The 13,900-nt window shown below is 43.6% G+C and overlaps 1 protein-coding gene across 4 annotated transcripts in view; it reads left to right on the top strand.

The window, feature by feature from the left end:
* The window catches only part of LIMA1 (LIM domain and actin binding 1), a 106,340-nt gene extending 92,959 nt beyond the window's left edge, over window positions 1-13,381 (top strand). For 3 of the 4 annotated variants that reach the window (XM_050748655.1, XM_050748654.1, XM_050748656.1), the window contains exons 10-11: window positions 6,810-6,943; window positions 11,091-13,381. In XM_050748655.1, the coding sequence (XP_050604612.1) occupies window positions 6,810-6,943; window positions 11,091-12,099 (1,143 nt within the window). In that variant the 3' untranslated portion in view covers window positions 12,100-13,381. Of the gene's footprint in view, window positions 1-3,111; window positions 3,171-6,809; window positions 6,944-11,090 lie in introns of all 4 variants that reach the window. The other variant, XM_050748657.1, reaches the window with a different exon arrangement.
* The last annotated feature ends 519 nt before the right edge of the window (window positions 13,382-13,900 follow it).

Genomic DNA, 13,900 nt, shown 5'->3' with positions numbered 1-13,900 from the left:
GCCTGCATAGACACACACCTTGGGTTTTGAGCATTGTGTAATGACCAGAGTAAATGGGCCTGGCTGTTTGCCTGTGGTCCAGAGCTCAGATGATCATAGTGTACAGAGCCTGGTGGAACCCAGTTACATCTCCACTGTTATTTAAGGGCAATTTATTTGCTCTTCCTCAGAGTTCCCCTTTACAGTCTGCAGGCAAATATATAGATACTTTAGTAAATGTTTATAGGAAGACCTGCTGGCAGAACTGGTCTCATGGCTGCAGACTATGAACAGAAGTTGTTTCTCCACTTTGGGAAATTACATACAGCTAAGAATAAACTTGTTCACTCAGAATAGACTTTTGGATCCCACACATCCTGGAAAAAACTGTTTCTTAGTGCCTGCCTGTTATTGAAAAGAGGACATCTAAGGTACAGACTCAATTCATTTCATATTTTAGCTTAATAAAGTAAAAAATGATGGAGGTCTTTAAGGATTCTGTACACTTTGAACACTGGCCACAGAGCTTAGTTGGTAAGACTTGGTACCAATGAAGTTACAGGTTCATTCTCAAAAAGGGTGTTATTCTGAGAGCAGAGCTTAGTGGACTCTGTGAGAAGCATCAGGCCCTTTCTACTTCAAGAGACTCAGAGATCTCTCGGGCTTTATGTCCTCCCATTTGAAAGAAATCATCCCCTAAATGTTCCCAGAGGAGAGGATAGGGGAGGAAGAGGCAAGAAGATGTGACTGGCCCTAGGGAACAACTGTCTGCCCTCAGTATGCCCGGGACAACCAAGTCCCAGGCCTCCTCACAGCATTCTGCTGATGGGTGTTGAGAGAGAACACGGCAGTCTGTGTGAGAGGGCGGCACACACTGCACTGCCCCTCTCGGTGTCGTGCCAGCTGTTCCTCCCCCTGGAGACACAGTGGGAGGTTTTATGCTGGTTTGCAAAGCTGTCAAAATTATGCTAGGAGAGCATCTAGAATCTTTTCTCACTCACTCACTATTACTGCCTTTTCAGAGGACTGTCCTTTCTTCTCTGTATAGAGCACTCTATTTAAGATATGAATATTCCCCAAAATGCTTTCACAAAGAGTTTTACAGAAAACCAGAGGAAGAGTTAAGGCTGCACAGGGCTGGTCCAACCATTTGCTGTGTGGTGAAGAATTTCAGTTTCATTACCTAAATATTTTACACAAATTGGAAGGAATGAAAGGCATTTTGTGGTATTCTGAGGAATAGAGGCTTGACATCAATACAGAATTTTCATCTTCTTTCACTATGTGTAAAGGCTAGTTAACATCAATGTCTGTTGTCAGCTGCTCCCCCCTCCCTCCCACACACACCACAACTGGGGCCTCTATTAGACTAAAAAATATATGAGACAAGAGGGTAAAAGAATGTAAATGAAGCCATGCAAATTTGTTAGAAAAATATCTTTAAGTGGATGGTAATCAACAGAGGGTCTATAATATCCCTCAAATGGGAAAGACAGTATTTATGAACATCAATTATTTATAGATTACCTCATTCATTCTAGAATATCCTGAAGATATTATCTGCATATTTTTATTTGAAACAAAGGGAAGACCATACTTTGTTCAAATTGCTGTAGCAGGATTAATTTCATTTGGGTTAGCATCTGCTCTCCTCCCCAAAGGGTTTCCCTTGGTTGTGGAAATTTAACATTCCAGGACAATTTAGAAAATGCTCTCTTGGTTTGTGAGTCAGGAGTTCTGAGTTTGTGCAATGAGCAGGTCTATGCAGACCTACCCACAAAGGCTGAGGGAGCTGAGAAGCCAAAGAAAGAGGCTGACAAATCCAGTTTCTCAGAAAGAAACATTTAATAGGAGCTTATGAACAGAAGTGATGTTTAGGAGGCCATGAGACAGTGGATCCCTGAACCAGCTCTCCAGAAAATATCCTTTATATAGCAAGGTTTTAGGATGAAACATGTGCAGCTGGTCGCGCTTGACTTTCTCGCAAAACTTATCACTGGAGTGATTGGATAAGCATCTTTATGAGGGGTTATCTATGCTCTGGGCAGTATTTCCTTTATGAGGGATAATCTATGCTACAGGCATTGTTTAAAAACTTTGCTGCAGAACACCTTGGTACACAGGAGTCAAACCACCAGTTAGCATGGCGATTTCACTCCAAGATGGCATCACTCTTGCCATGCAACAGGCTGTTCTCCTGCAGTTTGAATTCTAATTCTGTTACTGACTATGTGAACTTTGATAAGACACCTGGTGTTTAACTTTCTACTTGGTAGGGGCAAAAGGTGGGAGAAGGGGAATGAAAAAAAATCTCTTACTAACTGAAAAAATATATTGTGAAGATAAAAAATGTCTAACATTGTCATATTGGCAGTGTTTTAAACATGGCTGTGCCAAGTCTGAGCATGCCATGAAGGCATGGGCAGGATGTATGCCAGGCCTGTGATAATGGTAGAGATTTTTGGGCACTGACTATGCTTCCTGTTGTCTGAATAGACATGGGGGCAATTACAGAAAAGTGGCTGAGAGCCCAGGACAGAGAAAATAAAGGGGAGGCACAGCCGGAGCCGCTGTGAGTTGGCATTTTACCATGTCGGGACCCTCTTGTCTTTATGAAACTAGAAGGGGCGCTTAGGCAGCAGCTGCTGCGTAAACCTTAAATAATATTGAAAAGGGTTGATGTGAGAAATGAATAGGAATAATGGGACTCTGATAGGTCTGGCTAGTTAGAAGCTTGAGGTTAGTCAATTATGGGAGCTAGCAATCTATTAACTTGATGTTGAGGAAGACAGACTTCGCTCCGTGTGGGTGAAGGCTCTATTAAAGAGAGAGCCGATGTGGGTCAGGTGTGGGAGGTAGTAAGACACTAAAGAATTGTTAATGAGACACTCCTTGTGTGGGTGAAGACTTATAAAAGCTCGCTCTCCTGAGCTGGGATATGTTCCAGCCTCAGGTAGATACGAGTGAGGCTGATTTTGCCATGATTAGCAGAGTTACTTAAAAAGGAAAAAAAGAAAAATGTGGTCTTATTCTTGGATCTGAGTCTCTGAGTTTCAGCTCAGCTGCAGTAAAGCTCTCCAGGGCACACCAAATGCTGTGTACTCATTAAAGGTTCCTGTTTGTCTCTTCCAGCTTCTGCCTCCTGCTCCCGGTACCTAATTTCTGCTCCTGCCTTCCACTTTCCTCCTAATGTGAGCTCAACTTTCAGCTTTCTCACAGGTTCTCCTTTCCTTCTGTTCCCTGGGCTGCTTCCCCGTCCCACAGTGTGTGCCTCCCCTTCGTGTATTTGTGGTGGAGGCATGCTGTGCGTCCTTCCATTCCCCTTTAGCGGAACAGCATCCATCTCCTCTTATCCCATGTAAAGTTTCTGTCTCCTGCTGTGTCTACTGACCAGAATGAGCACTTACTCTCCTACATCTATTTCAAGTGTTAAAAATACAGAATTCCAGGCTGGGCGCAGTGGTTCACGCCTGTAATCCCAGCACTTTGGGAGGCTGAGGTGGGAGGATCACTTGAGGTCAGGAGTTCAAGACCAGCCTGGCCAACATGGTGAAACCCCATCTCTACTAAAAATACAAAAAATAGCCGGGTGTGGTGGCACACGCCTGTAATCCCAGCTACTCAGGAGGCTGAGGCAGGAGAATCGCTTGAATCCGGGAGGCAGAGCTTGCAGTGAGCCGAGATCGCACCACTGCACTCCAGTCTGGGTGACAGAGCGAGACTCTGTCTCAAAAATAAAAACAAAAAAATGAAGAATTCCCTTTCTGCAACTGAAAATTACTTTTAATCTGATAAATACATTTGTCCTACTTTTACATTGTGTGAGTTATGATTTGCACAGGCTCTCTCCAATAGCTTCCATTATACTATTACACCAAAAATTTCTGCCTTTTTTTTTTTTTGAGATGGAGTCTCGCTCTGTCACCAGGCTGGAGTGCAGTGGCACAATCTCGGCTCACTGCAGCCTCCACCTCCCAGGTTCAAGTGATTCTCCAGCCTCAGCCTCCCGAGTAGCTGGGACTATAGGCCCATGCCACCATGCCCAGCTAATTTTTGTATTTTTTAGTAGAGATGGGGTTTCACCATGTTGTCCAGGATGGTCTCGATCTCTTGACTTTGTGATCCACCCACCTTGGCCTCCCAAAGTGCTGGGATTACAGGCGCGAGCCACCGCGCCCGGCCTACTCTGCTTTTTAATATCTCTCCTTTTGTTGTTGTTTTTGAGACAAAGTCTTGCCCTGTCTCCAAGGCTGGAGGGCAGTGGTGAGATCTCAGCTCTTTGCAGCCTCCGCTTCCTGGGTTCAAGTAATTCTTGTGCCTCAGCCTCTCGAGTAGCTGGGATTACAGGCGCCTGCCACCACACCCAGCTAATGTTTGCATTTTCTGTAGAGACAGGGTTTCACCATGTTGGCCAGGCTGGTCTGGAACTTCTGACCTCAAGTGATCCACCTGCCTTGGCCTCCCAAAGTGCTGGGATTACAGGCGTGGGCCACCGCACCTGGCCAGTTTATCTCCTACCTAGACAAAGACCTAGTCCTTTTAGAGAAAACTTAATTAAAACTCTGCAAAGATATCTCCATTTAGCAGTGTCCATATAAGAAAAAAATAATTCTGAGTTCCAAATACTAAAATGTGTTGATTACTTGCAACAACATTCATTACAATAACATTTGGTCATATTTAAATACCTCCCTTATGCTTGGTAAACTAGGTTGTAATCTGTGGTCTTTTGATTCTTTAGATGTTTCTTTTTAGGACACTGCCCCTAGAATGAAGCAGAGTCCTGGTAACTAGCCATTTCCACTCAGCTTTGTTCCTTCCTTCTGAAATCCCTTGGGCACTACTTGGGAGTCTACCACTAATTTTATTAAACTTCCTTTTATAGATTTCTTTATTTTCATTTTATGCACATTTTCTCCTCTCATTTCCTGCCCAAATCTACTTGGAAAACCATTTATATTTTTTGCTTCACCTCCTAGTGAATCATGTGGCAAGTGAACCAGCAGTCTGAATTTTTATGGGCCTATTTTGGGTTTTTTTTTTTTTTTTGAGAGGAAGTCTCACTCTGTTGCCCAAGCTGGAGTGCAGTGGCTCAATCTCAGCTCACTGCAACCTCCACCTCCCAGGTTCAAGCGATTCTCCTGCCTCAGCCTCCTGAGTAGCTGGGACTACAGCCACATGCCACCATGCCTGGCTAATTTTTGTATTTTTAGTAGAGACGGGGTTTCACTATGTTGGCCAGGCTGGTCTTGAAATCCTGACCTCGTGATCTGCCCACCTCAGCCTCCCAAAGTGTGGGATTATGGGTGTGAGACACTGCACCCAGCCTGTTTTGGTTTTTTTTTACTCAAAATTCTATCTTGCCCATAACCTGGTTCATTTTAGGCTTAACTATCCAGGTCCTGGGCCTTGGGATTAGTTCGCGTTACTTACCATCATGTGTTTTCTGGTGAGTCCAGGCTGATCATGGCAGCAAAAGCACCTCCTAATTGCCTATGAAAGCTTTTCATAGGCCACCTAAGCTGCCTCCTGCATCTGCTGGTTGAGGTGTTTGTGTTGGACAAGTCAAGAGTTAACTCCCATACACCTAGGGACTTTGTATTCCCACCTCCTCCCCACCCCTTAGTAGCCATGTAACTATTCCTTTTTTTTTTTTTTTGAGATGAAGTCTCGCTCTGTCACCCAGGCTGGAGTGCAGTGGTGCGATCTCGGCTCTCTGCAAGCTCCGCCTCCCATGTTCATGCCATTCTCTTGCCTCAGCCTCCCGAGTAGCTGGGATTACAGGAGTGCACCACCATGCCTGGCTAATTTTTGTATTTTTACTGGAGACGGGGTTTCACCATGTTGGCCAGTCTGGTCTCGAACTCCTGACCTCATGATCTGCCCACATCAGCCTCCTAAAGTGCTGGGATTACAGGCATGAGCCACTGCGCCCAGCCAATGTAAGTATTTCTTATCGTGTAAAAGCTTATAATATTTTTGGAATTCTGGCTTTTACCAGTGCTAGAATACCAACTGTTTTATATTCTTTAGGATTGAGTTTGTCATGTAGAACCACTGTGCCCATGTTTGTTCCAACTTTACAAACAGTCCATGAACTCCCTGTCATTAATACATTAACCAGTGCATTTCCCATGGCTTCCGTTTTTCTCTCCATTGGTTTTTAGAAGTATTATGAAACCTATAGCTTTAATGGGCTATGCTTCCTTCTGGTGTCCTAATAAAATAGTTTGTGTCTCTTATAAATTGTTCCACTTGTGTGTCAGTTTTGACTTGTTTAAAAATATTATGTCTAGTTGATTGAACAAATCAAGATTATAAGCAGAGGAGAATAAAAGGGACTTTACTGAAATGTCTTTCCTTATTCCCAAAGTCAAATGTTCTTCCGCTCCTTGAAATTTATCCCCTTTAGAATCTGTCCTGTGTTTACTTGGCACTTGAATCAAACTTCTTTCTTCTGTGTGTGATAACATTTTCTCCTAATTCCTGCCCTTCCCCCATCCCTTCCCTGTCCCTTCCCCCATTCCCTGCTCCTAACATTTTTTATGTGGGTCATGACTTGTCTAAGCCTTTCTTTACAATCCAGACCTAGCTCCACCTATCCTTGGTGGCTGCTGCATTTAGAGCAGCCAGACAGTTTGGGAAGGGAATATCAAGAGAGCCTCTTGGCTTTAAAGATTCAGCTGATAGAATGGTAGCAGGTTTAGTGCTCCATAAGAGTTGACTGATCAGCTAAGAGAGCCCTTAGACAAAGTAAATTCTAGGGCCCATCTCAAGACAGTGCTAACTCATCGCTGCCCATGCTAAAGTTGTCTTTTTCCTTTTCCTAGAAGTTTCAGGCACCTGCAAGAGAGACCTGTGTGGAATGTCAGAAGACAGTCTATCCAATGGAGCGTCTCTTGGCCAACCAGCAGGTGTTTCACATCAGCTGCTTCCGTTGCTCCTATTGCAACAACAAACTCAGGTAAGCCAGCCCAAAACAAGTTGTCTGTCTATAACTGGAACTCTTGAGGGAGTCTTTGGCTTTTAGAGCACTGGTGCTAAAAGCTACTGTGCTAATGATGTTCTGTTGAAGGCTCTTGAATAAAGTAAAAAGCATCATTTAGTGACAAGTCTTTCATACCAAATAATGATGGTGTTTGGAACTTCTTGGTACACTGATATGTTAATTTACATGTTAGAACCGAAGCTTAAGTAATATGAGTTGCAGGTAAAACCCCCAGTGACCTAATTTAATAGAATGTTTTCCCTTGGTATCATAGAATCACAAAGTTAAGAAATCTCAAGAGGTTACTTGCTTAAGCCCTTGCTTGTCTTAACCACTGTATAAATGATAATAATGGCAATAATAATGGCCCCTGGAGAGCATGTCTTTTTCTCTATGTTGCCTCACTTTATTTCTGAGAAAATAGTTGCTACATATCATTTCTTCCAAGTAACTCAAAGTGCAAATACAAATGTGACAAATTGTGGAAACATTCCAAATTAACTCATTTTAATCACAGAGTCTTACAGAAGGAAGTAACCAAGATGTCACTTTTTCCAGCTTTCCTTCCCAAGCAATCCCTCCTAAAATGCTCTTGAAAGATGTTTTGGCATCTGTGTGACATTTCTAGCTATTAGATAGCTCTAGCTAGACAGCTTCTCCAAACATGGAGCCAAAGTGTACCTCAGTAACTTCCACTCATTAGTTCTTTTTCTGCCCACTCTTAATTTTTTCTCCAAAGCACCTTTTTTTGTTGTTGTTGAGATGGAGTCTCGCCCTGTTACCCAGGCTGGAGTGCCGTGGAGCCATCTCAGCTCACTGCAATCTCTGCCTCCTGGGTTCAAGCGATTCTCCTGCCTCAGTCTCCCGAGTATGGGACTACAGGCACCCGCCACCACGCCCAGCTAATTTTTTGTATTTTTAGTAGAGATGAGGTTTCACCATGTTAGCCAGGATGGTCTCAATCTCCTGACCTCCAGATCTACCCACCTCAGCCTCCCAAAGTGCTGGGATTATAGGTGTGAGCCACTGCACCTGGCCTAAAGCACCTGATTTCTTTTGTGGAAATGCTGCCATTTTATACCCCCTTTAAAATTTGTCACTCTTCAGAACGGTTCTTAATTTAAGGGAAAAAACTTAAAAAAGATAAAATTTATCCTGCAAGAGACACCAAATCTCCTAAAGGCTTGTCTAGGGCTGACATTAGGGAAAAACTACCTCCTGTCAACTCCTCACTGTTCTTCTATTAATCACAGCTTATATCTAGATGTGGTGGCTCACACCTGTAATCCTAGCACTTTGGGAGTGCCCAGGTAGGAGAATCACTTGAGGCCAGGAGTTCAGGACTAGCCTGGGTAACAGAGAGAGACCCCATCTGGTTTTTCTTTTTGAGATAGAGTCTCACTCTGTTGCCCAGGCTGGAGTGCAGTGGCGTGATCCTGGCTCACTGCAACCTCTGTCTCCCAGGTTCAGGTGATTATCATGCCTCAGTCTCCTGAGTGTCTAGGATTACAGGCATACACCACCACGCCCAGCTAATTTTTTTTTTCCCCCAGAGACAGAGTCTTGCTCTGTCGCCCAGGCTGGAGTGCAGTGGCGTGATCTCGGCTCACTGCAACCTCCACCTCCCAGGTTCAAGTGATTCTCCTGCCTCAGCCTCCCGAGTGGTTGGGACTACAGGCATGTGCCACCTCGACTGGCTAATTTTGTACTCTTCATAGAGACAAGGTTTCACCATGTTAGCCACGCTGGTCTTGAACTCCTGACCTCAGGTAATCCGCCCTCCTCAGCCTCCCAAAGTGCTGAGATTACAGGTGTGAGCCACCGTGCCTGGCCAATTTTTGTATTTCTTAGTAGAGACCACCATGTTGGTCAGGCTGGTCTCGAACTGCTGACCTCCAGTGACCCGCCCACCTCAGCCTCCCAAAGTACTGGGACCGCACCTGGCCGGAGACCCAATCTCTATGAAAAATTTGGGGAGGCTGAGACTGAGGCTGGAGGATCACTTCAGCCCTGGAAGTCAAGGCTGCAGTGAGCTATGATCATACCATTGCACTCCAGCCTGGGTGACAGAGCAAGACCTCAACTCAAAAAAAAAAAAAAAAGGCTGAGTGCAGTAGTTCATGCCTGTAATCCCAGCACGCTTGGAGGTCAAGGCCAGAAGATCACTTGAGCCCAGGAGTTCAAGACCAGCCTGGCCAACATGGTGAAACCCCATCTCTATTAAAAAATACAAAAATGACCAGGCATGGTGGCTCATGCCTGTAATCCCAGCACTTTGGGAGGCCAAGGAGGGCGGATCAAGGGTCAAGAGATCGAGACCATCCTGGGCAACATGGTGAAACCCTGTCTCTACTAAAAATACAAAAATTAGCCGTGCATGGTGGCCCACGCCTGTAGTCCCAGCTACTCGGGAGGCTGAGGCAGGAGAATTGCTTGAACCCAGGAGGCGGAGGTTGCAGTGAGCTGAGATCATGCCACTGCACTCCAGCCTGGCGACAGAGTGAGACTCAAACAAAACAAAACAAAACAATACAAAAATTAGCCAGGCGTGGTGGCGCACTCCTGTAATCCCAGCTACTTGGGAGGCTGAGGCAGGAGAATTGCTTGAACTTGGGAGGCAGAGGTTACAGTGAGCCGAGATTGTGATACTGCACTCCAGCCTGGGCGACAAATCAAGATTCTCTCAAGAAAAAAAAAAAAAAGATAAACTTATATGTATATACACCATTAAGAATAGAGTTAATTCAAACACAGAAGCTTGATGATGGCTACCCAGAAACACTGACTCCAAATGAATGGGGTCAGCATTCCAAAGTGGAGAAAGTTAAAGTTTCACTTATGTAGAAATTTTAGCAAAGATTATGACATTTTTCATATAAGACCAGTGCATATACTGCAGTGATTTGATTGGTTACAGATTGCTCCATTCTAAGGAAGATTATCACTCTGTAAAGGAGGGATAGTGATCGGAGGGGGTCTTATCTCTGGTGCCCTTTGGTCTTCATTATTTATAGTGAAAAGACAGAGTTGCAGCTACATGCTGTGTGACCCAGGTTGCATAGCCACATTCCTCTCAAGGCTCAGAATTAAAGTTTCTATTATTGTTGTTTCTTTTTCTTCTTCTTCTTCTTCTTTTTTTTTTTTTTTTTAAAGACAGTCTCACTCTGTCACAGTGGTACAGTCTCAGCTCACTGCAACCTCTGCCTCCCAGGTTCAAGTGATTCTCCCACTTCAGCTTCCCAAGTAGCTGGGACTACAGGCACATGCCACCACGCTCAGCTTATTTTTTAATTTTTTTGTAGAGATGAGTTATCACTATGTTGGCCAGGCTGGTCTCAAACTCCTGGGCTTAAGCGATCCTCTCACCCTGGCCTCCCAAAGTGCTGGGATTACAGGCATGAGACACCGCGCCCAATCCATGCTTTGTGTTATGATAAGAAAACAAATGTGCTAAAATGGGGTAAGGAATTCCTGGTTGCCGGGCGCGGTGGCTCATGCCTGTAATCCCAGCACTTTGGGAGGCCGAGGCGGGCGGATCACGAGGTCAGGAGATCGAGACCATCCTGGCTAACACGGTGAAACCCCGTCTCTACTAAAAATGCAAAAAATTAGCCGGGCGAGGCGGCGGGCTAAAAAAAAAAAAAAAAAAGGAATTCCTGGTCACTGAAGAGCTTTTATTTTTATTTTTATTTATTTATTTATTTTTTTGAGACAGAGTCTCGCTTAGTCGCCCAGGCTGGAGTGCAGAGGCACGATCTCGGCTCACTGCAAGCTCCGCCTCCCGGGTTCACGCCATTCTCCTGCCTCAGCCTCCCGAGTAGCTGGGACTACAGGCGCCCGCCGCCTCGCCCGGCTAATTTTTTGCATTTTTAGTAGAGACGGGGTTTCACCGTGTTAGCCAGGATGGTCTCGATCTCCTGACCTCGTGATCCCCCCGCCTCGGCCTCCCAAAGTGCTGGGATTACAGGCGTGAGCCACCGCGCCCGGCAACTGAAGAGCTTTTAAAGATCTTTTTCTTACTTAGCATCTTCTGAAAATATTGGAATTGCCAGGTTTTAGCCTCCTGGTATAAGTGAGAGTATGAAGATTTGCTAACTTTATGCTCTTTTTCTTTTAATGACAGTCTAGGAACATATGCATCTTTACACGGAAGAATCTATTGTAAGCCTCACTTCAATCAACTCTTTAAATCTAAGGGCAACTATGATGAAGGCTTTGGGCACAGACCACACAAGGATCTATGGGCAAGCAAAAATGAAAGCGAAGAGATTTTGGAGAGACCAGCCCAGCTTGCAAATGCAAGGGAGACCTCTCACAGCCCAGGGGTGGAAGATGCTCCTATTGCTAAGGTGGGTGTCCTCGCTGCAAGTATGGAAGCCAAGGCGGCCTCTCAGCAGGAGAAGGAAGACAAGCCAGCTGAAACCAAGAAGCTGAGGATCGCCTGGCCACCCCCCACTGAACTTGGAAGTTCAGGAAGTGCCTTGGAGGAAGGGATCAAAGTGTCAAAGCCCAAATGGCCTCCTGAAGATGAAATCAGCAAGCCCGAAGTTCCTGAGGATGTCGATCTGGATCTGAAGAAGCTAAGACGATCTTCTTCACTGAAGGAAAGAAGCCGCCCATTCACTGTAGCAGCTTCATTTCAAAGCACCTCTGTCAAGAGCCCAAAAACTTTGTCCCCACCTATCAGGAAAGGCTGGAGCATGTCAGAGCAGAGTGAAGAGTTTGTGGGCGGAATAGTTGCAGAAAGGAAACAAGTGGAAAATGCCAAGGCTTCTAAGAAGAATGGGAGTGTGGGAAAAACAACCTGGCAAAACAAGGAATCTAAAGGAGGAGAGACAGGGAAGAGAAGTAAGGAAGGTCATAGTCTGGAGTTGGAGAATGAGAATCTTGTAGAAAATGGTGCAAACTTTGATGAAGATGATAACAGCTTCCTCAAACAACAGTCTCCACAAGAACCCAAGTCTCCAAATTGGTCCAGTTTTGTAGACGACACCTTCGCTGAAGAATTCACTACTCAGAATCAGAAATCCCAGGATGTGGAACTCTGGGAGGGAGAAGTGGTCAAAGAGCTCTCTGTGGAGGAACAGATAAAGAGAAATCGGTATTATGATGAGGATGAGGATGAAGAGTGACAAATTGCAATGATGCTGGGCCTTAAATTCATGTTAGTGTTAGCGAGCCACTGCCCTTTGTCAAAGTGTGATGCACATAAGCAGGTATCCCAGCGTGAAATGTAATTTACTTGGAAGTAACTTTGGAAAAGAATTCCTTCTTAAAACCAAAAAACAAAACAAAACAAAACAAAAGAACACATTCTAAATGCTAGAGATAACTTTACTTAAATTCTTCATTTTAGCAGTGATGATATGCATAAGTGCTGTAAGGCTTAGAACTGGGGAAATATTCCACCTTATAATAGCCCAGATTCTACTATATTCCCAAAAGGCAATATTAAAGTAGATAGATGATCAGTAGTATATTGTTACACACTATTTTGGAATTAGAGAACATACAGAAGGAATTTAGGGGCCTAAACATTACGACTGAATGCACTTTAGTATAAAGGGCACAGTTTGTATATTTTTAAATGAATACCAATTTAATTTTTTTAGGATTTACCTGTTAAGAGTTTATTTAGTCTTTAAATTTTTTTAGATTAATTTTCTGGCTGTGATATATATAAGGAATTTACTACTTTATGTCCTACTCTCTAAACTATATCCTGAACTCGACGTCCTGAGGTATAACACAACGGAGCACTTTTTGAGGCAATTGAAAAACCAACCTACATTCTTCGGTGCTTGGAGAGATCTATCTCCCAAATAAGCTTTTGTATCTGCCAATGAATTTACTGTACTCCAAATGATTGCTTTCTTTTCTGATTATATCTGTGCTTCTCATAATTTACTGAAAGCTGCAATATTTTAGTAATACCTTTGGGATCACTGTCCCCCATGTTCCATGTTAGAGCAAAGTGAAGAGTTTAAAGGAGGAATAAGAAAGAACTGCTTTACACCATTTGAGCTCAGACCTCTGAGCCCTGTATTTCCCTTATGATGTCCTCTTTTTGAGACACTAATTTTTAAATACTTATTAGCTCTGAAATATATTGATTTTTATCACAGACAGTATTCCCAGGGTGAAATTAAACCAACTATAGGCCTTTTTCTTGGGATGATTTTCTAGTCTTAAGGTTTGAGGACATTATAAACTTAAGTACATTTGTTGTACACAATTGATACTCCAAATGTATGGATGGGAGGGAGAGGTGTTTTAAGCTGTAGGCTTTTCTTTGTACTGCATTTATTAGAGATTTAGCTTTAATATTTTTTAGAGATGTAAAACATTGTGCTTTCTTAGTCATGCTTAGTCTGAAACATTTTTATTCAATAAAGATTTTAATGAAAATTTGAACTTTTCAATGTTTCTCTTCCATTTTTTTTTTACATTATTACTGTCTCTCAGGATCTCAGTTTGGGAAGAAAAACATGGTACTACTTTTTTTAGTTGAAGAGACACGTCATCAATACATCTCACCACTAGATGGTAGTGTTGGGCTGATTTTGGATTTCAGTCCTCCCTAAAGGAAGACAAATTTTTCTGGAAAATTGCAGGCAACTTGGCAAGAGAATTAATGTGTGCACTCAAAATGAGCTATTTTACCAATTTGAAATCCAGTGGTGGTTTTTATTGTTTATAGCATTCAACATTGAATAATTCACCTTACAATTATGCCTAGCATGCTGAATGGATTTCCAAATGTCTCTGCTGAAAATGGACTTGTTTTTTACTTTAGGCAGATGCTATTTTTTTTTTTTGAGACACAGTCTTGCTCCGTCGCCCAGGCTGGAGTACAGTGGCATGACCTTGGCTCACTGCAACCTCCACCTCCCCAGTTCAAGTGATTCTCCTGCCTCAGACCTCCCAAGTAGC

This window comes from Macaca thibetana, chromosome 11 (genome assembly GCF_024542745.1).
Source record: "Macaca thibetana thibetana isolate TM-01 chromosome 11, ASM2454274v1, whole genome shotgun sequence".
NCBI lineage: Eukaryota > Metazoa > Chordata > Mammalia > Primates > Cercopithecidae > Macaca > Macaca thibetana.
This window is presented reverse-complemented; position numbering and strand designations above follow the sequence as displayed.